At 40.9% G+C, this 24,146-nt stretch overlaps 3 protein-coding genes and 1 non-coding gene across 6 annotated transcripts; 2 read left to right on the top strand and 2 right to left on the bottom strand.

The window, feature by feature from the left end:
* Positions 1-725: 725 nt before the first annotated feature.
* Positions 726-2,554, top strand: mrpl34 (mitochondrial ribosomal protein L34). Its single transcript, XM_061044355.1, has 3 exons — positions 726-865; positions 1,981-2,405; positions 2,443-2,554. The coding sequence occupies exons 1-2, from the start codon at positions 810-812 to the stop codon at positions 2,297-2,299; spliced, it is 375 nt and encodes a 124-aa protein (XP_060900338.1). The 5' UTR covers positions 726-809; the 3' UTR covers positions 2,300-2,405; positions 2,443-2,554.
* Positions 2,555-3,942: 1,388 nt separating this feature from the next.
* Positions 3,943-7,045, top strand: LOC132978945 (DET1- and DDB1-associated protein 1-like). Its single transcript, XM_061044334.1, has 5 exons — positions 3,943-4,299; positions 4,581-4,661; positions 4,808-4,859; positions 5,087-5,148; positions 5,317-7,045. The coding sequence occupies exons 1-5, from the start codon at positions 4,291-4,293 to the stop codon at positions 5,419-5,421; spliced, it is 309 nt and encodes a 102-aa protein (XP_060900317.1). The 5' UTR covers positions 3,943-4,290; the 3' UTR covers positions 5,422-7,045.
* Positions 7,046-7,134: 89 nt separating this feature from the next.
* On the bottom strand, positions 7,135-22,998 carry LOC132978944 (anoctamin-8-like). Of its 3 annotated transcripts, none has more exons than XM_061044331.1 (18): positions 22,614-22,992; positions 19,687-19,797; positions 17,807-17,939; positions 16,655-16,793; positions 16,433-16,529; positions 15,223-15,339; positions 14,964-15,091; positions 14,445-14,606; positions 13,379-13,531; positions 12,898-13,024; positions 12,620-12,675; positions 12,438-12,512; positions 10,973-11,470; positions 10,385-10,558; positions 10,075-10,266; positions 9,858-9,989; positions 9,472-9,582; positions 7,135-8,415 (listed from the first exon to the last, which is right to left on the bottom strand). In XM_061044331.1, exons 1-18 carry the CDS (start codon positions 22,825-22,827, stop codon positions 7,753-7,755), a joined length of 3,282 nt encoding a protein of 1,093 aa, XP_060900314.1. In that variant the 5' UTR covers positions 22,828-22,992; the 3' UTR covers positions 7,135-7,752. The 3 variants fall into 3 exon arrangements, with proteins under 3 accessions (XP_060900314.1, XP_060900315.1, XP_060900316.1); XM_061044332.1 differs by having other exon boundaries at positions 10,385-10,525; positions 22,614-22,991; XM_061044333.1 differs by lacking the exon at positions 9,472-9,582 and having other exon boundaries at positions 22,614-22,998.
* trnak-cuu (transfer RNA lysine (anticodon CUU)) lies at positions 13,868-13,940 on the bottom strand. Its single transcript has one exon. It is a non-coding gene; the product is annotated as a tRNA-Lys (tRNA).
* Positions 22,999-24,146: the final 1,148 nt, after the last annotated feature.

Genomic DNA, 24,146 nt, shown 5'->3' on the forward strand with positions numbered 1-24,146 from the left:
GCCTATGCCATCACAGTTTAGAAGCTCAAAGTAAAGATTGATCTCCAGTTGAGAAATAAGTCCTGCTTCACTCCTCCTTTCACTTCAGTGCAAAGAAAAAACTAGTTCAATTTGTGATTGATTATGGTGACATATGCATGCACCCACCCAGCTATAATAGACTCTTGATTTAGTGTCGGCCTATATGCATGTCTTTGCTTCATAACTATGGTGAAAATCCTAACTCACCATTGCACTCTTTATGTATTAACTCTGTAACATTCTTTGTTTCAGTTCTACCAGAGGTCCTCAAATAGGTTGTCAAAAGGTCAACAAAAACAATTATAAAAACTTAGCTCTTAGGACAACATTTTGAGAAAACCATTGACCTTTTACAGTGGAGTTATATAGTGTAGTCTTGTATAGTTATATAGCCCACGTTAAATGCAGTCGTGCATCGATTATTGTAGCCTCACAACAATGATGTGCCAAACAGACTGGTGTGTAAGTGGAGTAGATTTTACCCTGAGTACAATCTGTCAGGCAGATGTTCCTGCTCCTGAGGGTTAACATTTACACTCTATGGGGATGGTACACACATCGCTTTTGATACCTGGTAGAAATCAAAATCAAACATTAGCTCAAACAATTTGGCTGTTATCCCCTGAAAATAATAGGCATAATAGTAACAAAGTCCAGCGACCCAGCAACAAGCGTTTCAATTGGTCGAAAAGTCTCAGCCAATCGTGTGGCTTCATATTCGCAGGGAGACTCGCAGATCTGTGACATTCACTGTTCTCATGCCTGTGTGAACAGTTTAAATATCGAAAATGAACATTATACAGTCGTCCTTTTCTCGACTGCGTGTGGTATCTCTTTTCACCAGGTAACAGAGTCTGCGCACCTCTATGTTAGACAAACCAAAGACAGTCTTGTTTGATTTCAATACTAACATAGGCAAGCTAGCTTAGCAGCACGTTAGCAGCGTGGCTAGTTCATCAAGCTAGAAGCAAGTCAACTATATCTGAAGTTTATTCAGCAGCAGATATCGTATCCAGTCATAGCTTGATGGCAGTGTATCAAACTAACTTCACATCATCATACTGCTGTGTTTGAAAACAAACTTGTATAAATACATGTAGAAAAGTGTGCCTTGTTTTGTTTCTGAAGGGCATTACATTTGTCATTTTATGGTTGAGATGTATTTAACCATGCTAATAGATGCAACATATTTGAATAAGCATAGCCAGATTCATCTTTAATTTCTGGATTCATGCATGTAGTGCGACCCCTGTGCTTAATTATGTTTAGAAAACAATTTATTTGTCTTTATAAGTAGTTTGCTCTGCATTGCCACACGTAAATGTAACAAAATATAACTCTACTTTTCAATGTCCAATCATACTTTTGGTCATTTGCATTGGTCTATGGACTGGAATCAGTATGGGTGTTTGTTTTGTATGAAATACCACATTACGTGGCATGTGCTAAATGTAATGCATTGTGCTGGCTTTTCATTCAAACATGAAGCAGCGACACCTGTCAGGTTTTCAAATTAATTATTGACGTGTAAGACTTTCGATCATACAGAAGGAGCTGTCCCATCTCGTCTGAACGTCTTGATTTGTGGACACTTCTTACAGTTTAGTCTGAATGTCTTCAGAGCGAGACTGTGTGAGGTGAGAAGTGCCCAATCATCGTTCTTGATCAGTGGCGGCGTCAGTCCAATATACGATACGTAAATTACGTCAATGTTGCACCCGATACCGATCAGATCGGTCCCATCTCTATTAAAGAGGTAGCTCAAATGTGTTACATTTCCACAACGTGGGAACATGAGACTACTCCACAGATGAATTGTTATGATCACTATTTTGTGGACCACAGGAAGAATAGCTGAGCTCTTGGGTACAGTTAATGGGGATCCTAACAAATAAACAACAATATTGGTATTCCAAAGTAACTTTTCAATAACAATCTTAATCTCTGCTCTTTTAACAGTTCACCTGCAGGGAACCTTGCAGTAACTGGCGTCTCTCACATTAGATTATTCAGCAACTTGATCGTGCCCAGAGCAGCTTCCGGGCCTCAAGTTTCCAGATGTGGGCCTCTGTCTTCACAAGCCGAGGGTTCAGGAGTATTCCAACAGCTTCCGTGGCAATACCAGCAGGTACGGACACGGAAAAGAGGCAATGAGTATCAGCCCAAGAACATCAAACGCAAGAGGACCCACGGCTGGATCAAGAGGCTCAGCTCACAAGGGGGCATCGAGGTGATTCTACGACGCATGTTTAAGGGACGCAAATCCCTCTCACACTGAAGATTCCTGTTTGAAAACTGCAAGACTTTAAGGAAACTTACATTGATTTCAAAATGCTGGCAGTGTTCTACAAAGAACACTTGTATTGGATTCAGTGAAGAAACTTGGTGGGGTCTTTGTTTGGCAGTCCCTCTGCATTAGTACTGGGTGAGAGGATGAAAACTGGCTTTCGACAAAAAGAAAAAAAACTGCTGCAGACAATGGAAAAATGAAGCCTGGTGGTTTCACCCAGTGTTTTTGATCCGTATCATTTTGGTCAAGATAAATACATTGTAGCAGATGTCTGGAAAATTAAAAACAACCATGTAAAATGAATATGCATTTGTGATTGTGTAGTGACTTTTCAATGTCCAATCATACTTTTAGTCATTTGCATTGGTCTATGGAATGGAATCCAAAATGAAATTAGTATGGGTGACATTCCTCTTTCTTGCAAGATAATTATGCAGACAAAATGTACCCTTATATGACATTATACACATCAAGATTGTTCAGTGCTGTGGCTGAGATTACATTTTATGTGAACTGCCAACTAACTTTTTGTTCACCCATGAGTGAGCTATAAACTCCTGACCAATTAACCCACATGGCCTATTATCTACCATTCATATTAAGTTAACCAATAAACATGTAAACCAAACTATTTAAATACAATACATAACTTTACACTAAATTGGCTTCTACAGATTGAGTAATAAATATAGTTTGTGGACAGAGTTTGGTGTTTTAAGAGGTACATTTTTGACAATGAAACATGGCTGCCGTCTACAGTATGTGAAAAGTTGCAAAGTTCTTTTCCACTGTGACATCTTCAGTTATAATTTCACGGTTTCTGTTGTGAGAGAAAGGGGTTACTCATGCTGAGATTACAATCCCAGGTCCTTGCGGTCCTGTCTTGAATCTGATCTGGTAACCTGGACCTTTTCATCAGAGTCTAAAGGTGTAATTTACAAACCAAGAAATTGTTGAAAAGGAGAGGTTTAAAGTTAAAATAGTTAAAATTACAAAAGGAGAGAAAAAAGTGATACATTCATTGAGGACCTCAATATGCCAGTATTACATGAAATATGTACACCAAACTGAAAAACAAAATTATAAAAGCACAATCCTGCAGGCATGATTCAACATTGAGTTTGACCTCGCCTTGATCTCTTTCGGTCAGCTATCTCGAAGTTTTCTTTAGTAATTGGTCTATTGCAGCTTCTTTCACCACATCCCGGAGCTCTCAGGTGGTCTTTTATTTCTTATCTTTCCAGGTGCTCCCAGTCTCCATTGCAATTTTCACCGCATTAGCAGTGATTAGGATCGTTATCATGTGAAAAATAAAACCGTTCTCAATAAAGCGTTTTATAGAAGCAATAGCTTGAAGAATCACGTTCAAATGGATAACAACAGATATAATGTGATGTTTGTTTACGGTTCTGTAGATAAAATACACTCACACGAAGAACAAATATCTGCATTGAGAAGTTATTTACATGGAGGACATACTGTTGGAAGTGTCGGTGTTGTTTTCATGCCACAAGCCCGCTGTTATTGGAAGATGCGTGTGTTACATAATAACCATTAAGCCAATCAGCGTAGTGCTTTGTCTAACGCGTCACACAGCCAGCAGCGTTCCACCAATCAAATCCGTGGAATCTCAAACGGGAACACGCCCCCGAACAGAGGCACAACAAAAATGGGGTTGTGATCAAGTAGCAAGTTAGCTTTCTAGAAACGTTCATTTAATGTTTTCTTGTGTTAAGCTGTTTATCAGGGCGACTGTTCGACTGATTTTAAGTGGCGTGATGTAATAATCCTAAAGTCGGAGGTATTTTATGTTTTAGAGTAGTCGTAAGAAGCTCTCGAACGGGTAAACAACCCGGTGTCTTGGCTACGACAAAGACAACAAGGCTTAGTGACTAGCTAGCTGCAACAGCATCTGCTGTGTTTCCACTGTCTGTGCGCTTTCTAGCTCGTTAACGACCAAAGAGGGGACTCGGAGCGACATGGAGAAGGTACGTGCACCACTGGACCTTTCTTAGTAGTTAATGTTTTGTTTGCCTGCACTAGTTTATTCTTACCTGTGTTGACATGTTACTTAATGTTAGCTGCTGGGGAAATAGGTGTGACTATGAAACAGGGACTGCCACGTTATCTATTCAAACATAATGTTACTCTCTGTTACACACGAATGGCTATAGTAGTTGTCTTTCACGTTACCACCCCGGACCCTATTGTTTACTTTTAAACTGTATGTGTTAGTATGTCTGGTCTAATTCGTGTGTTTTGTTCTCAGGAAGATTTCCTGAAGGGACTACCTGTGTACAACAAGACTAACTTCAGCAGGTTCCATGCGGACTCTGTATGTAAAGCTTCAGTAAGTTTCTTATATTCTCTCCAAATGAAGACACGTCATCATGTTGCCTGTAAATAATCTTTTATTTTGATCATGTGGTATTCTTTTTTTTTCTCCAATGATTTGATCCACTGTTTTGACTAACATAGATCTGGATTTTATTTTAGAACCGTCGACCATCTGTGTACCTTCCAACCCGGGAATATCCATCAGAGCAGAGTGAGTGCGTTGATCTTTGAAAATTCACAGATAAGCTAATGTTCTATCAATATTTTTTAAATGTTGTAGTCACATCTAAGTAAAGCTATCATCACACTTTACATTTGTCTTTTAAGCATGCTTATCTAGTTAGTAATTTCCCCAGTAACAGCAGATCTCAGCTGCATCTTTTAGTTTTTTTTTTTTTTTACAATGACGTAATCATTGTTTGTATTGTTTCTCCTCAGTCATAGTCACAGAGAAGACAAACATCCTACTGCGGTATCTCCACCAACAGTGGGACAAAAAGGTAATGGTTTGAAGACATTGAATGTAATGAAAGAAGATGCTAATTTGATCATTTCAGTATCAGCCTTATGTGAGATGCTTCATTGTTTGTTAAGTATGTTACCGTCTGTTGTGAAACTGAATTGCCCTTCTGGGATGAATAAAGTCGTCTGAATCTTCCTTTTCTCAGAATGCAGCCAAAAAGCGAGAGCAAGAACAAACAGATGGGGAGAACACGGCGCCGCCGAGAAAAATTGCCAGAACAGACTGCCGGGAGCTGAATGAGGATTCATAAATGTCTGTGCTGTTGATGCACACCCAGCAGAGACTGAGCTGTACAAAGAGAGTGCTCACACAGATGCAGGAAATATGTTTTCAAACCCAGGCCTGAAAACTGAAGCACACAAGGAGCGACACATTACAGACCACAACCGGCATGACATTAATAAAACACTGCTCTTGATGTTTGCTTTTCGCTTCAGATTTCCTACTTTAAAAAAAGAAAGTCCCATCACATTATGTGATACTTTCCCCCAGTATTTGATCTGAACTCCCAGAAAACCCTCTGCCTCATATTTGGTCACTGTAGTTTAAACAACAGGCATCTACCTCCTTATCCCTCTCCTTTCTTGTGTTCCCTCACATCGGCTCACACAGGTTTCTTTGAAATATGCAAGAAGTAAATTTGTTGCCTCTGCTGCTCTGTCAGGGTTTACAGCGGTCGTTGTTCATATCATGTTAGAGATATGCATGTTTTACGTAAAGTCTGTGTATATGTTCAAGTGACATTAAGTGTGTGGCTCCTACTCTTTTAGAAAGTTTTATTTTTGAAACATTTAAAGACGGTGACCCTTAAATGTATTTTAGTTCATCTTTCGTGTTCTTACTGTTCTAACAGGAACTGAAAAGACAACTTCTTGTTTTTAAAATAGAAGTATCAAATCAGGGTTTGTAATGGACTGGAAGGAAAGAAATGTTTTGATTTATTGCCTTAAATGGAAACAAGCGAGGTTTCACCGTGTCTCAGATTCACCTCTGTGTTTACAGGTGAGAAAGGGAACCACTGTCGAGCTGAACAGTTTCTAGCATGTCTCTTCATCTGGACTTGTTCAAGCCAACACAGTCGCGTACCTGAGGATGCACATTTTGTTTTGTACAGTTTCATTTTGTAGCCATATCTTCAGTTTGATGCTTAGTAGATTCAAATCATAATGTAATGTGCTTATAACTTTATAGAAACAGTCGTGGTATTATGGAAGAGGTGATGACTACAGGTAATTCACTGGACTGATGTATAAATGTGCCATTACTCATTCTTAAATCATTATCATTTATCAACTATCATTTGAGTCGCATTCAGCGATAATTTTTGGCTTTGACGGCGGGGCTTAATAAACACTTTGTGTGTGCTGGTCATAGAAGTTGTGAAGCTCATTGAAAGACTCCCCAAATCTTTTGTTGTACAGCATGCATGTTGTAATTGTTTTGACCCTTTAATCAGGTAACAAGAGAACAAATCAGAATTTTCTTTCCCTATTGCCAGTCACATGTTTTATTCATTTTGCTCAGGAATGGATTCTTTTACACTTAAGGAAGTCAAAACAAGTGATGATGAAAAACACTTCTCACACTCTCATAAACATCACTTGTCAAATGTCTGTGTGAGACTATTGATGTATATTCTTACTTTCATCACAAATCGTTGCTCAAAGGTTAGACTTCAAACCACAAACATGCAGTGTTTCATGTTCTAAGATCTTCATAGAATAGTGTGTGAATGTGTCATATGGTTTGTACTCCATCACCTGTTCAATGCTTTGCTTTGAGTTGATTGTATGTAACTATATTGTTGATTTCAGAAGTTGTTCTTGTATAGATTGCACTGTGACATACAGTAAAGGCTGTAACTCAGTATATAATTTTAGTGTTTTTATTTTAGAACTTCAGTTGAAATGCATGCTCCTTATTTTATTTTATTTTTTACATGGTAACAAAATAAGTCAATGCCTTATCTCTTAATGGATGTTTATTCAAGAGTGAAATTTATTTGCATCGTAGAAGTACATTCACTAATTCATGTAGTAAAATAATTCATAGAAAATAAAATGTCAGAAAAATAGAATACTTTTTTCAAGGTCACAGTGAGTATAATCAGACCTATTGCGGAGGAATACAATGGCTTTAAAAGTGCTATGCAACTGAAAATAGGTGATAAATGTGTAATGCATGCACATGAGGCAGCATGCATTACAGACGGGCACCAGAATGAGAAACTAGACGAAGCACGGGGAGATGCAGGTCAAATCACTGATGCTCAGGTCCTCTTTTTGAAAACGATCCGGCTGTTGAAACCAGGCGGACATGCAGTATTGTCGCCGGATCATCGAGCCCTGTTCACGGAGTAACACATACTGTACACATTTTTACATGGACGCTGGATAGTCAAGTGTTTATAGATACAGTAGAATACTTTGTGCAGAGTAAGTTGCATTGAGAGTGAAAGTCTAGCACTTGCTGACCTTACATGTGGTCCTTGTGACTAATGTGCTCCCCTACAGTACAGGTGTTACAGTCTATTTACATTGCTCTCAGTTCATTATATTACATTGGTATCCTTGAATATTTATTAACTCTTGGAACCCGAGTTTTCAGAATCAGTCAACTGTCTTGATTCTCCTTTTTCCGACTCATTAGAGGGTAACTCCTCCTGGCTTGTGTTTAACTCAGCTCTGTTTGGTTGAGTGTTAGCAGGTTGACCTGTCGTTTGCGTCCCGTTCACACACACCACAGTCCCCTCTGATTTGCTGAAACTGAACAGCTTTCCTGGACTGAATGTCCTGTTAGGGGACTGTGATCTCTCGTGGCCACCAGGGAGCGCTGAAGAAGCCACGGTTGACCCCGGTGATGCTCCAGCTGCCACCGCCGGCTCCTTTTTCACCTCGGGTGACTTTAAGAACTTGAGAAATCCCGGCAGCTTTGCCTCGCCTCCTGTGGGGGACTGAGCCGGTGAGCGTGAGGTGCCAGAGGAAAACTTCCCCTGCAGAGGGATGATCTGCTTCAGTTTCATCACGTTGTTGTTTCCCAGCAGTGAGCTCGGTCTCTTTGGCTTGTCGCCTGCTTTGCCCCCTGTTGCTTTGTCATGGTGGTGCTGGTGCTGGGAGTCTGCCTTGTGGTAGTCGCTCTCCTGGCGGGCCTCGACCTGCAGCTCAGCCTGACGCTGGAGCTCCTCTTCTTCACGCCGGCGTCTGAGCTGCTGCTGGAAGTGCTGCTGGGCCTGCTGCTCGTGTTTCTGAATGGGTTAGAAAGATCAAATGAAGACACAGAGGTGGAGAGGGAAAGCAAAAGACAGGGGAAACACTGATAAGGGAAGAAAACCGATTGAGGAAGGACACAAAATAATGTAAGGTAGTAATGCTGACAAGCACATGGTAGATCATTTCACACTAGAGTGTTAACTGAGGAGTACCTTTGTTATTTTTATTTATGCTGTAAGTATTTGAAGCTGAAGGGCTTTAAACTAGCTGAACACAGCGACCTCTGGTGGCTGATGATAATTATAGCAGCCCTGTAATGAAACATTTCAGTCTCATGTGATCATCGCAAGTCCAAGATGCCTGGATGTTATCAGTTAAAGCTATATATGTACTTTTAATCAGAGGTTCTACATATAATAAACATGAGATTGTGTTAGACATTGATATCACCTTGCATTGTCAAACCAGCTTTAATGTAGTTATGTGGTGAAGCTCTTTCTGTTTCTTTGGGCTTCTGTTTCTGAAATGTATAGTTGATATTAACTTGACATTTATAGTCCCGATGTGATGTATTAGATACTTATATTCATTACTTAGCTTATTTGTTTACTACATTTATTCATGATATCTGGTGGAACATTTTTATAATTATGGCGGATGAAAATAAAACGCTACTTTTCACAGGAGTTAAACAAGGTTTGGAACGTTTGGTATCATCTGCCTATCCCAATTCTTTCCGGTTAAAGAATTCTATCACCCTGTCCTGTGCTTAGTTAACACAAACCAGATGTTTGTTTACGACAAATATCCTGAATTTTTCTCATATTGTTACTTTGCTATCTCATGACAAGACATGACATGACCACTTATGTGATTCAAACATGATACAAACAAACAGTCAAACACATACAGTCATTTCTTATGGGCAGTCAGAAAATGCTGCAGTAGTGTTTATGTCTGGACAATACATCGAACAAACCAGGGGACACAAAGGGATACATGTTGGAAGACGTGATATCATTTGCACAAAGTGCAGCCAGCAGCAAGCCTTGCGTTGGCCGAAGGTCTTTCAAGCTATCACACAACTATACCTTGAAAGCTTCCCTTCGTCGGTACTCTAGCTTGGCCATCTCTTCTGCTACCCAGCCGGGGATATCAGGGATGGCAACATGGATGACGTACTTTAGGAGGATTGCAAAGTGCTGAAAACCACCGAGACCACAGAGGGACAGGCTCAACAAACGGTTACACCGAGACACAATCAATTTTCCTCTCTGTATTTTTAGCAAGCACATCACAACAAATACTCAAAACTCACATGAGGTTTGATAACTTAACTGTTCATATTTAAAGGTTTTACATGGTCTACAAAAATGGCTGACTAATGTAAAACCTGTGAAGGGAAACTACATTCCCTTCTAACTGCAGAACTCATCATAGACAAACCTGTGTCGATCAGAAACAGGACAGTTCGTACCTCTAGTAAGACGATGGATATGATGGTCATCTCAGGGCTAAGCCAGGGAAACAGACGCTGCAGTTGACCACACTGGCCAATCAGGTAACAGTTTACGATGATGGCGATCAAGCCCATGGCCTCCATTGCAGTCTGATGGTGAGTGAATGAGAATCACGGCATTTAGACTGTGTTCAGTGCAGCCTGAAGGCACCACTGATATTTTGCTAACACTGACCTGCCACTGTCCGATATTCTCCACCCTCTGTCCGAAGGGTCTCTGCAGGCCGGTGCAGAGCTTCAGCGCGTCACTGCGGATCTCAATGATGTTGTTGATAAGAGCACACATGGCCGCCAGGGGAAACGCAGAGGAGAAAAGCACCACATAACCAAATTGAATGAACATTTCCTGATAGTCCTGGAGCGTGTCCTGTCGAGACCATAACAACAAAAAAAAGAAGTGAATAACACCACAGGCCATTGATATAAAATGGTTACAGATGTTCTAACGAGATGCAAGATCGTTTTGAAAAAGCGAAACTCTTCACCTCGTATGTCTGCATACAGCTCTCAATCTCAGCCTGGGTCAGAGTGACAGTTTGAGGTTCTTCAGGTGGATCAATCCATGACTTCTTCTCCTCTTTCTCCTCACCTGCATTCTTTCTTCTCTGACAGAGAGAGTCAGATTCCTTTGGAGAGGACACATGCTCCTTGGTTTCCTGCTAGGGTAAACATTAGACTACGATACTTTCTCTAGTGAATACTCAGGCATGGTAAAATCTACACTTCAGTTTAGGATACTTTTATTTCATGATACGACTTAATTATTGCTTATGTATTTTAAGGGTTGGAATAATCTTAATATATCGATACAGTTAAACAATATTTTTCCTTTTTGGCCCAAGATGTGGATTACTGTATTTCTGCATGTCTATGTTTTTGCATGGAGACATTGTACAGGCATTCCTTCTTTGTTGATAGTGTTGCTCTGAGTGCCCTGTACCCATTTAATGTGCACATAAGTGCCTTCCTTCAGGGCAGGTGGTATGGCATATCTGGATAAAAGCAGTGGTGGGGATGGATAAAACCCCAAAGGTGAAAGGGTGATGTGTCATAAAAGCAAGCAGACCACATACTTGACTCAGCGATTCGCAATCACTGTCCTCGTCACAGCTGTCAAAAATACTGGACGGGTCCATCCCCTCCTCGACCAGCGTCGGACTGTCCTCGAGGAAGCTGTCAAACACCGGCTGGGTTTCTGTCGTCACGTCCTGGTAGTCGACCTTCTCCGTGAAGCTGACTTTACGCTGCTTCAGATTGCTGTCACTCATGTCCCACTCTTCCTCTGACAGCCTGAATCCGGCTTTCAGATCCCCTCGTCTCCTCGGCTCAGGATTACCGTTAGCGGTGTGACTGACGCCGATCCCTCTGGGACCCAGGAAGGAATAAGCTGTCATTGAGGCTTGAGCCTTTCCCAGAGCAAGGCGGCCATATTTGAGCATGATGGCTTGGAGGAGCTCCCACAGCACCTTTGGGGTGAAGACACCCAGCTTGTTTTGCTCATAGATATAAGGCTGGAGGACCTCTTTGATGTTCTGTAGGAATTGGCGGAAGATCAGTAGAGTGGCTAGCATCTGTGAGGAGAGGGACAACATCTGTAAGTGTTCTGAATGAGTGCTGAAGATATGACATGCACATAGTCCCAAATAAACCTTGGTACAGATAAACAGGCTAATGGTATCACTATATTTGAATACTAGGACACACCCGCTTGTGACGACCCCTCACTGTGTCAGTGCTCTTCCTGTTGCCTTGTATCTCTACCCTCTTCATTTGTTGTCATGAACCTGGGCAGGCTGGGCCTCAGTATTTAAGTTGGCTTCTCAGTCTCTACCGCTCTCTTGTCAACACTTACTTTGTGGTCTTTGTTTAGCCTCCACAACACTACACACACATTCACCACGGCAATCACCACTGATCTACAGACTGCATATTCTTTTATTAGGATATGTTGCTTTAGTTTTCAATAAATAATCACTTAAATAACTGTGTGGTCTCCCTGTTTGTCCAGCTCACTGAGCCTGGGTTGTGACACGCTCCATCATGCAATAAGAACCTTTTTCTGTTTTGGAAGTTCTTCTTTTGTCATCAACAGGTGACAATTCTAGCCTCAGAGTTGCATCTTGTGCCTCAGTCTTAAACACAATATCCTGTATGTAGCCATTGAGTGTGAATTAAAGACCCCTTTAACAACTGTCTTTTTTTCAAACGTGTCAACACTTGAAACTGGGTCTTCTAGCAACTCATGAAGTGCCATAAAAGCTGCAAAAAGCTGACAGTTGCCAGCTTGAAATCAGAAGCCTGCACTTTGTCTAACTGTCAGAAATCAAAGACCAATTGTTAAATAATAACACGTAATTTTGAGCAGTACATTTTCGGCTTCATCACTGTCCCCTGCATATTTGCCTTTTGAAAAACTTGCCAGGCAGACATAACAAACATGACCATGAATTACTAGTCAGTTTTTTTGCAAAGGCTAATGTCACTTGAAGATCATTATGTTGTTTACAGGTTTTTGTTACTGCCCACAGTTTTTGTCACCTCTTTCAGTCTCTCCATGTCCTTGAGGTAGAATCCAATGTAGAAAAGGCTTAGGTAAGAATTGATGAATTCAAACTGTAAAAACAAAGACAGGAAGGAAACATTACAAGCAGTCAAAAACGTGGTCAGACAAGACAAACTGTCTCTTTTCTACCTAAATCTGAAGAGGAACAATGACTCACAAAAACCATCTTGATGATGAGATTATTCTCATAGGCACTCTGCAGTCTGTAGTTCTCTGGAGAAAGAAGCATTTATGAAGTTACTATAGAATGACAGTAAAAGGTTTTATCTTGTACGTGCCTCATTGATCTTTTTCAGAGAGTAAAAAGAAGAGACAAGCCTACCCTTGGTCTCAATCAGAGACATTTTAATTCAATTTCTTACAAAATAATTCCTCTAAAGTATAACAGAGAAAACCGATCACAACTTTGCCCAGAGGATGTTTAACATCTCTTACCCATGTCATTGAGCCAGTAGGCGATCTTCTTATACACTTCGTCACATACAGTCACAGTAAGGGCCAGGAGTATCTTAGGAATGAATCTTGTGATACCTGGAAGCTCCTGGATCTCCATCACCACTTCCTGTTAGGTGCATTAGACACATTATAAATATTTGATACGTCCTTTTCATTCTCTCAAATCCCACATCTCTTTTTAAAATGGCTCTAAAATCAAATGGCATAAGCTCATTGAAATGGGCTTTCTGTAACCTGTTTTTTTAAATGTTATAATATAACACATTTAAAGTAGACTGGATCCTAACTTTTGTCCTTATCATATGCTGTGATGCTGCTATTTCTGTTTCTAAAGCTGTTCTAGCCATTTCAGCTGGTTGATACTCTTCAAAAGAAATACGTTCACACAGTATCAGCCCAGTATTTGTTCAGTGCTAGGCCACGTCTTGCATAACGTCCATGCCGTGTTATGTATTCAGACCTGCAGTTCCAGGCAGAGCAGCATGGCGAGGAAGACAAAGCAGAGACAGAGGAGGCAGATGGGCAGGCTGACCAGCCATCTGAACAGAGCTCTCTTCCAGGGCGGGTAGTAAAACTCCTCGCAGCCCGTTATAGGACTGCAGCGCTTCACTCCCTGCAGAGACAGACGAGGAAGAGATAACAGCCGGGGAAAGGCTTTATTTAAAATCACAATTACAATCCCATTATTTGGACAGTGGATTTTAAATATGTCTTCTGAAAAATAGCCAAATGCTTAATTATTTTTCTAATCCAACTTTAATCACATGAAATGAATTGCAAATGTATTTCTTGAAGTAGCTTTTTTCGGCTTCATCAAAGTTTTGCCACTCAATTTCTCACACAACTTGTAATACTCCAGAATTCCATCTGCACTGACTGTGGCCTTACATTTTCATATCATTCGGTCATATGTTAACTAAGCCGCCGTTACCATCCCAAAAACATTGTGCGCCCAACGTGGGGCTCGAACCCACGACCCTGAGATTAAGAGTCTCATGCTCTACCGACTGAGCTAGCCGGGCATGATGTCACTGCCTCCCACATGTTTTTTTCAAGCTGTTCCCCCCCTTGTCTCCTCCCTCTAACCCTCTATTCATTTCTCACAACGGGAGGCGGGCTGAGGGTGGGGGCTGGGGGGAGGCTACCCAAGGCCCTCTTCCTTCCCTCTTAGAGCACATGGGGACTGAAGACACGCTACTCTTGTAAACACGCCCATGTTTCCCTGTGTTGTGCTAACCGAGTCGCCTCAGGGTTGCGTAACTGCTCACTGTTAAAACATGCAACCAGACCACATTTGCAGCTCTACGTGATCTGACATGAATAAACTGCATCTAATGTGATCGTTGACATTTTCAGAGGAGTGTAGAGGTCTCTTAACCCTCGAATGGATTGTGACTGTGAATGTTGGGAGGCCTATCTGAGCGAATGCAGAAGGAAGAGAATATAAGTCTTTGCAAAGCCACAACAAAACAACACAGTTTTTTTTTCATCCACGCATTCTACAACGTAAGAAGCGATCCTCTCACCCTAAACTGTGGTCTGGGCTCCTCTAAGGACTCAGCGGGGGTGTCAAGGGTCCCCCACCTGTAGGCGAGCTCAGCTTCTCGCCTCTTCCAGCGCTCCAGAAACAGTGTCGCCCACACAACGTTGAAGAGGGCGAAAACAACACAGCAGATATCCTGACTGGTCTGTGAGAGAATCAAAAGATACACAGATAAGCCTTGTACGCCTGATTTTGCTGAACAAAATCTGCACAATTGATTAATGATCTCATGTAAGTATTGTGCTGCTTCAACTTGTTTATACTTGTCTTCTTATCCTTTCAAAACACACCAAGGAAATCAAATACATGTAGCTAGATAGTCAGCAAAGCAGGCATCAGAGTCTCTGTAACATCCTCACATTCCTGACATCAGAAGCATTAGTGGATGAAATAAAAAACAAAGCAGCCGTGCCCTATATTGTGACAGTTAAAGTGTGTGTTTTTTTACTAATGTTGTAGTAGTTTGAAAAGACAGATCTTGTTAAAGAATTGAACTCAGTACCTGGTCGGCCTCTGCGAGGATCCAGAGCAGGAAGCCGATGACAGCAGGGTAAAGCATGGAGTTTGTGTAGAAACCAAGCCAGGCAAAATACATGCCGATCTTCACCCCAAAGTAGTCACAGATATCATCTAGAAAGCGGAGAGTATTTTGAACAACTTCCTAAAAGAATATTCATCATGTCTCAAACATTTAAAGTAAAAACAAGCTTTTACTCTTCAGTGAGATTTAAAGATGGGAACTTTGACTGTGTATTTCTTACCCAGTGGCTGCCTCTCACACACAGCCTGGACCCACGATGTCATCAGCTGATTGAGGATCCTCTGCTCATGGAGAGGAAACATCTGATGGATCACTCCTCGAGCTACCAGCTCTGGGACTTCATAGGACACAACACATGATACACATGATATCTAGGCACTGATACTCTTTCTCCAATTCATTTAGCAGACGCTTTTGTCGAAAGCGACACACATCAGAGAGTAAGTACAACACAAGCAAGGATCTAGAGAAGAGGAAACAAACGAACAGTTTAAAGTCCGATAAAACACAGGTGCTGACAGGAAGTGACCAGAGGCAAAGCCGTTTTTTTTTTTTAAGTCAATATATCATCATCAAAAACAACATGTACTGCTACATTTGCTCTTGAGAGCTCTAATCAGCTTAACGCCATCCTAGATATCGTCATTGTTGACATCAATAACAACAATCAATATCATCCTCAATATCATCATCATCATCATCATCATCATCATCATCATCATCATCATCATCGTTGTAGGTGTTCATGAACGAGCTGGGTCTTTAGCTTTTCCGTAAAAGTGCAAAGGGACTCTGCAGAGCGAATGGAGTTTGACAGTTTGTTCCACGGGCAACGAAGGAGAAGAGTCAAGAAACATATGGCCTTGTTGTGAATGTTTGATCAGATGCCTTTCATTTCAGAAATGAAGACCTGGATGAGAGAGTTTAGGTAAGGGGCAGCCGTTTTTGTCGCTGTTTTGAAAACGAGCAACAGGGTTTTTTAATTTGATGTGAGCAGTAATTGGGAGCCGGTGGAGGGAGATGAACAGCGGAGTTTCATGTGCTGTTTTGGGTAAGTATAGAAGAGAAGGGTACCGAGCACTGACCCTTGAGGCACCTCTGTGGATAAATTGTGCACTTCCAAGACACTCTAAAAGATCTGAGAGGTAAAACATGAACCTGCAGGGGGCAGAAGTTCAGAGAGCGTGCAGGAGGATTTGATGGTTTACTGTGTCAAAGGCAGCAGCAGGTCGAGCAGCATTAAGAACTGAGGAATTACCAGCAGCTGTAGCTAAACGTAGCAATTCTGTTCACGACTTTCTAAACAACACGGGAAAAGTTACTCTGATAAATGTAGTTCCAAAATGGAAAACCTAATTTGCTGTACTGATACAATCTTTAAATGGACGATAAAAAGAAAAGCAAGGCTTTTGTAATAGATGTGGACATACTGATTGGCTGTCCCTCCAGGAAGTGAATGTTGTGAAGCACCTCCCCTTGTTTGGCTCGCAGATTGTCCAGCCAATACTTTATAATGATCTGACGCTCCTGAAAACACAGTCACGGAAAGACAGATCCTACTAATTAGAGACTTTTTTGCTTTTAAGTGAGCCCGCAAAAGACACACTTAATGCAAAGTAACAATATGCATATTAGAAACAACCACCTCTCACCTGTGACGTAAAGAAGCAGAGCTCGCTCTCGATGTTCTCGTAGATGTTGTCTTCCTCGCAGGAGAAGCGCCGCATCCCGCCACCAAACTGCGGTTTGACGGCCTTGTGCATGCTCATCTGCTCCGCCCCCTGCAGTAAACTGAGGGAGAGGACAGAGGGAAAGTGAGCAGCAGGATTAAATCTGATGGAGGACAAACACTGTGAGTGAGTGCAGGCTGGTATGCAGATGCACGACAGATTAGGTGCATTTACAGTAATCACACAAACAGTTTCAAACAAAGCTGTAACTGATGACCCTCATCTTGGTTTACAAATTCTGAATTTGTGCTGAGAAGTGCTTTAAGTAATAGTTCCACAATAGCGACAACACAATATGTCATTTGTTTTACTGGTGCGACTTAGGCAAACAAAACGTTACCTTCTTCTTAAGAGTGAACTTTAGAGGCACTCTTTATGTTAAGCTAAGCTAACTCACTACTTGTTTGAACTTTATGTATATATATGCAAACAAATAAACAAATGCTCAGAGATATAAAGTGTAGACTCAGCCCTATCTTTGAAAGAGTATTTCATTTTTTACAACATTGGCTTCCTCTGCAAATCTTGAGTCTTTTTTCATTCAGTATGTTCGAGGTTTCTGCTTATTATTATTATAAGGACATTTTTTCTTGCCAATGTAACTTTGCTAAATGTTGCTAAGTGCTAATGATGGAATAATGTTGGGTCTTTGTAGGTCATATAACAAAGAGTAAAGTCTTTAACCTGCTCTTTTGGAGCAGCTAAAAGTGTCTCCAGTCACATTTGTCATGAATTGGTGCAATACAAAACCTGGTCCTGATTACAAATTAACCTGGTGTTTTACTCATCCTCCCTTTTGCAAAAATTACGCTGCAATACATTTATAAGCAGCTAAAATTGTTACCACTAACAAAGAGGCATCATTTTGAAATTGCTCTGCCTCATTGTTATTCTAACCACAGTCCTAAAATCAAGAACCTGCAGAACAATTCATCGGCTGCTTGGAAAAGTGAAAACAAGCCAAGATGTGTGCTCTGAGAACAGTTCAAAGAAAGAAATGAACAGCCCACACATGCATCCAAACACACATCCACACTCATACATGAACACATACACACACAGTTAAAGTCTTACTTCTCGAATGTTGTCGTGATGAAGAAGGCGTGTGTCTGGGCGTGTTTTTGCTGTCGGATCTGAATGCTGACCTGTGGGATCCCGACACGAAACTGATTCAGGAGCCACAGCAGAGTGTGGTCGTCTATGTTATCTGAAAGGAAGCAAAAGTAGTTCGTTTGATGGCGGACTTTTTTCATCATTTACAGACAAATGAGTTTATCTTTTAACAATTCATTCTTTGTCTACAATGATTTGATTCTTCACATATTTTCAGATATGTTATCCAGAATGATGAGTTTGCTGCTGTATCAGTCACCGCTCTGACAGGAAGGCAGTAAAGCAGTGTGATGGTGGTGACTATTAAAGGTCACTCCCATTAAATCCCTTTCTGCATACATCACTTCTTATTGTATATATGCTGAGGACTGGCTATAACTCAAGACTGGCTCCACTCGGATTCTAGACAACTGTATGAATGAAACCTTTCTGTGAGCTTTTTATTTTAATAAAATGATGGAGCAATTAATCATTAAAACATTTTTCAATTTTAATTAAATTCTATCTATTGGTCTAATACTGAAAGGGGGTACATAGCTCATCAACGCTGAAGAAGGCCTAGTGCTGAAACGCGTCCGTTGTTGTTTTGCTGTTCTTACCCAGATAAAGGAAACTAAAAGGACATTTGTGAGCTTTTTTTTTTCTTGTTGCGGTCGTGCAGCTGAAACTGTCGAGTGTGCTCCTTTTGCTGTTCTTAACTGACTAAACTATACAGCTTTACAGTAAAACAGCAATTTGGTTAGAAGATATCCCCAATTACTAGACATGTTTTGGGGCAACTTTCCAATAAAATTAATGAAACAAAATCAAAATAGCTTAGATAACCAATAACAGACCAACCATTGTTCTGGATTATTCATGCTGGCCACTTGTTAAACCTGTTGACATTTGTTTCATTTAGAATCCGGCAGCGTCGTCATATTATTCTCTGCAGGAAGGCCAAAATAGAACAGATGCAGACCTGTCTAAAATATTTGTTTTTTAACCCATATTTCACTTCAATTCATTTCATTTGAATTTCACTTCAATTCATTTTTCTTTTGCTATCATTTGTAAACTGCATGTTGTTTTGTCTCATTATTAAACAATGAGTAAAAATTAACACACACAGGAAGGAAGATTAGGAAGAAACGATGACATAGAAGAGAAAACTTCAAGGCACTCTCTTGTTTAAACGATTGAAATGCCTTTATTTAAATTGCGTTTAAGCTATAAAACACGGTTGTTAGGGTTTTAATGTCTGAGTGACTGCATGAGAAAGACTGTGCCTTGGAGTTTTTTGTGTTTGCTATGAAAGTTCAGTTTTTAAAACTGGTGTTAATGCCTGCACTTCTTACTTAATTAAAATGAATCATTATGGCATTAAGCTTACTTTCAAGGAAATGTCTCAAAATCCTGATAATACTCGGCAAATTTAAAAATAATTTCCAAGATGAACAGAGAATGCAGCTTGCTGGACAGCAGGCTGGGACAGATTATTCTGTCACATATCCTAAAAAAAAATATCCAGCTTCTGCAGATGAAGCCATTTGATGTGGTGTTTTTGCATTTAGTCAACACTGTATTTAGTTATGAAGTTTCTCTTATTATTATAAAGTTGATAAAATGCTTTCTTACCAAACTTTTGTGCAACTAAAAATGCAGCATCCTGGTTATATGCTGCAGGACAGGCTGGACAGAGAAACAGTTAATGGACGAGAACTTATGTCCCCCTAGAGACGATTTAAAGTCCCAGTGACACGTCAGAGTGGCTGGCTGACCACAAAACACATTAATTGAGGATCCTCTGTTCTCTCTATACAGCGTCAAAGGGGGGCAGGCTAGACAACAGTTTACTGTACCTGGAAATGTCATCAGGATGTCACAGTTTTCGGTGGGCACCATCTTTAGCCAGGACTTCCGGGACATAATGTAGTGTCTGGCCTGCAGGAGACGCTTCCCAAACAGTTTATCTAAAAAGGAAATAAAGGATCAGCAGGCTGAGAAGGTGAGAGTGAGTTGAAATAAGGTTAATATAGTCTGAATGAGAGCCACACGGGGAGAAAGACGGATAGGAAGCTGGTGATATTTTGTCATCAGGGCGATCAAGGACACAGACGACGGGGTTAGTCATTAGTCTCCCTCTGCTACTCATCCCAGTGTTATTTCTCCAACATATTGTCTGCCCTTTCCTTGTTTGTTTGTGTTTTGCTTTGTTCTGGAGACAAAAGAGAGAGATGTATAAAACAATTGTTCAGCCAGGGTGAAGGTTGGCTGTGCAGCAGTGGTCACACGACTTTGAGCGAATTCAATGAGCTCTACATAAACAGATGATCTCTAAACTGGATGCTGTGTAAATAGCTGGCAAACTAGCTCTTCAAGTCTGTCCCCTGAAGCTGTTAAGTGGAGCTAAAGCGACAGGCCCTCACAGTTGTATTTTCCCACTTCTCACAATACAGTGTAAGATCTGAGGTCATCACTTTTGCTCTTCTTCTTTCACACGTTGGGTTCTCACTCTAAAGTCACACTCTGAGTCTGACGCTGCATAACGGCCCCAGTGACAGTCCTCTCTTTTTAATGTTCACTTAGTCTCACTGTAAGTCTCTGTCAGGGCATGTGAGGATTAGGATTTCACTTTCAGCATCGCAACTGCATTAGCACATCATCCAGAGCACGTCATATAGCTCTAATTCAAAGTTGTCATCTCTGCTGTCACCTCTATGGTATACTATTATGTTTCACATACAGCGACAGCTATATAAACTTCATATACTGCACGATAAGAAATGAAAGGAAACAACGCGAAAGGATCATGTTTCTAATGCTGTAGAGCTGCAGCTGTAATGATGATGCATACATGCCGTGTCACTGACATTGAATGCTCTTTCTCATGCATGTTTCTGATGACTTGAGTGATGGTCTCTCTGATTCCCACTGACATAATTGCTCATTAAAGCCTGTACACATATAGATATCTCTTTATTGTCTCACTGCAAGGCAGCAGATATGAATCCATTCAGAGCGTCGACTTCAATGTCCGTCTGGAGCTTGTGTAGAGGGAAGAGTTAAAGTACTGCATTTACATGAGGTAACATACACAAGAAATCACATTTATTTCATTGGTGCAAATTATCACGATGAGTAGTGTACCGTATATGAAACCACCATTTTGAAGCTTCCTCACATGGGCTGAAGGCCATCAATTTATAGATATTGAACATCATATACTTTTGGGGAAGCATCATGGACTTTTTTAAAAACTGACCTCTGGGATATGAAAGGTTAAACTACACTTTATGAACCTTTTAAATGTGTCATTATATATTAATTATATCACACTAATTCAATGAGTAGCTGCATGGTAAGAAACTGGCCTTTCAATGATCACAATCTGGCTACGTGTCATAGTTTTGCAGATGATTCTTATTTTATCAAACATTTTAACAGACTGTTGAAGCACATTGATTATAGGCGAGTCAAATGGAATTAGGAAAAGGAGGTAAATTTATAAATGTTTTCATTTAAACAGGAAACTATGTCTTGCTTACGAATGACAGGAGAATTATCGACACATTTAAATGTTTACTTTGAAGGTCTGACATGGGCATGCGAATGGCATCTTTTACACGTTTTCTTAAATCTGGCCCTTTAAAGAAAGTGACTGGATAAGTACTTTATTATTCAATGCCAGTCAGTTTACACATCTAATAAATCAAAGGATATACAATATGTAACAATATGAATCTCTTGTTAAACCAGAGCACATGGTGTAAAGGCTTCTACACTAAATGATCAGATGCACCACAACTGTTTTTCTACAACATCACACAACTGCTGTTGTAATAAATCTGCCATTGCCCTAAAGGTGGTCATCAGCCAAATCATCATTGATACTCTGGAGCACAGCTGAACCGATACCACTAAGCCTATTATCTCACTAATACCGTTGAAACAGATGTAAGGGACTAGTAGCCTAATTGTGCCAGATATCCTCAGAATGTGACATTTTAACTGGTGAGCACTATTGGCTGCCAGAATTTTAAGAGTTCATTTAGATATTTTGTGAGCCAGTATGTATGGCCATGAATGTGGTTGAGATTTCTCAAACTGCAGTGAAGATTTCCAGGCTGAAGCTGTAAATGTTTTAGGTCCATATTCAGAAAATCTAGATGACCAAACATAGGCACACCTATGGGATGCTAGTTGGGCAACAAACTCTAAAACTCTAGTGTGCCCAAGAAATAGACAGGGGCCCCTAAAATGACCATGCATCATCTCAGTTTGCAATGCTGCTGCTCAAAATCCTCGCCGTGCAAATCCCTAAACCACCATAACACTGTACTCTTGCTCACTAACTACGAGGCTATCTCTCATGTAAACACTTCAGTCTTCAACAGCTCAGATCTAAGCCTGCACGACAATCTGTCTTTTGCACTCTTGAAAGTAACACAGGACGTGCACAGGACATCCTTCATGCACCTGTGGACCACCACAGTCTGACTCTCTGCGGGCCTGTGTGAAACGGTATGCGCACGATGAAAAGACGCACGAAATCAATCACTGATGATTCACTCATTAAGTATCCAGTGAGTCATTCATTGAAGGCTATCTAGCATCAATGACTGCATCATTATGCCCATGCACAGTAGCCTATTTTTTTTTTTTTTTATCCCATCCTGTTGTTAATTTTTCGTTGCAAATGAGCACAAATACCTTCATCCGATCTGTGCAAGCGTAAGACAAAAACTGAATTTCTGTTTGACGTTGTTTTTGTGCGTGTGTCTCTCACCGAGCACTCCGGACGGCGTTAAGGACGTGTGCTGCTGCTGCTGCTGTTGCTGCTGAAGCTGCTGCTGGTTGTTGGTTCTGTCCTGCTGCTCGCTTGGCACCGTCCTCTCCATCCTCTCCCCTGCCCCGTCGCTGTCGTCGACGTCTGCGGCTCCGCTGCTGCTACTGTGTACAGCAGCGTCGGTGTCAGCTGCTCCTTTGCCCGCCGCCTGCATAGTGGTGTGTGTGTGTGTGTGTGTGTGTGTGTGTGTGTGTGTGTGTGTTGGTGGGACAGAAGAACAACACCGCACGGGGTACTGTGTTTTTATTGCATGGCTGGTGCATGTAAAAGGAAAGCCCTCAGTGTATCTGATAGATGAGGAGGAGGAGGAGGAACATGATCATGGCTCCTACACGTTACGCACAACAGTCGTGACTGTGGAGTGACGAAAGAGTTGAGGGGAACACCGCGCAGGCTGCAGGGATGCTAACAGGGACATAATATGGACTTTTGTCCTATAGCCGCTCATAATGAGCTACAAGGGAGTCAATCGACTATGCCTTCGATTATATTGATCATAGTGAATATGCATGGTGTGATGCACGTTTTCACGATAGCCCTACCTATGCATTAAGTTCGAAATTTCTTAAATGAATAAATCAACATTTTGGGGGTTTGTTCTCTTTTAAATGAAATAGTCTAACATTGTGTTTTAAATGTATTTGAGAATACTTAACATGCTCCTTTTCTGTGAAACGTTGTCTTATTGGCCACAGGGTAAGATTTAGGCCAGGGATGGGCAACATTGGTCACAGCAAGGGCCACATTAATTTAATTCTCACTGCCAGGGGGCCAAATTGTAGGATACAAAAACGATTACAGTCAATTTTGTCTCCAATTTAACTCAACATATGTCAGTGATCAAATATTATTATGGACATACTTCTGGTTTTTATGATTTCATGGCAGATTTATGTTTTCTTCATGTTCCCGATTAATTGATGTGTAAAAATTGACCTGAGGGCCACGTCGAGGGTTGATGGGGGCCGCCAGTTGCCCACCCCTGATTTAGGCCTTAGCCTATGCTAGACTACTGCAAGAAGATTCTTAGTTTAGCACAAATTGGCCTCCTGAAAACTGTGGATTACAGCTAGACTGACTCTGTCCAAAAATAACTAGCTGGCTGGCAACACTTGAACTAACTATTTTTTATATGTAGGCTAGCCTAATATGATTGTTCATGCTGTAAAAAAAAATAAAAAAAGTTTAAACAGATTCCACCCCAGGAAAACTCTGAACATGGCCGTATTTGTCACATACTTCTTTAAAAACACAGGGTGTTATTTTATTGAACTGTAAAGATAAAATAAATAAGATAGTAGCCTATAAGTTGCGTAGTCAAAGTAAAGTTCTAGCCTACATAAGCTTTAGAGGTGCTGGTAGATTTAAGCTAGCTCCTTCCCCTTTATGTCTGTCCCTAACCGGCTGGAGGCTATAGCTTAGTAAACAACATTCTGGAGCACTTAAATATCTTCGCAGGTAGCCCATCTCTTG

This window comes from Labrus mixtus, chromosome 8 (genome assembly GCF_963584025.1).
Source record: "Labrus mixtus chromosome 8, fLabMix1.1, whole genome shotgun sequence".
NCBI lineage: Eukaryota > Metazoa > Chordata > Actinopteri > Labriformes > Labridae > Labrus > Labrus mixtus.

Excerpts from the sequence above, each read along its gene's own strand:
- mrpl34 (XM_061044355.1), top strand. The coding sequence starts at position 810 with ATGAACATTATACAGTCGTCCTTTTCTCGACTGCGTGTGGTATCTCTT. Across the intron at positions 866-1,980 it reads GTGGTATCTCTTTTCACCAG|TTCACCTGCAGGGAACCTTG; the intron begins GTAACAGAGTCT and ends CTCTTTTAACAG.
- LOC132978945 (XM_061044334.1), top strand. Across the intron at positions 4,662-4,807 it reads ACTCTGTATGTAAAGCTTCA|AACCGTCGACCATCTGTGTA; the intron begins GTAAGTTTCTTA and ends ATTTTATTTTAG. Across the intron at positions 4,860-5,086 it reads GGAATATCCATCAGAGCAGA|TCATAGTCACAGAGAAGACA; the intron begins GTGAGTGCGTTG and ends GTTTCTCCTCAG.
- LOC132978944 (XM_061044331.1), bottom strand. The coding sequence starts at position 22,827 with ATGCAGGCGGCGGGCAAAGGAGCAGCTGACACCGACGCTGCTGTACAC. Across the intron at positions 15,340-16,432 it reads CCTGGAGGGACAGCCAATCA|TCCCAGAGCTGGTAGCTCGA; the intron begins GTATGTCCACAT and ends TGTCCTATGAAG. Across the intron at positions 10,267-10,384 it reads GCTGTATGCAGACATACGAG|GACACGCTCCAGGACTATCA; the intron begins GTGAAGAGTTTC and ends TGGTCTCGACAG.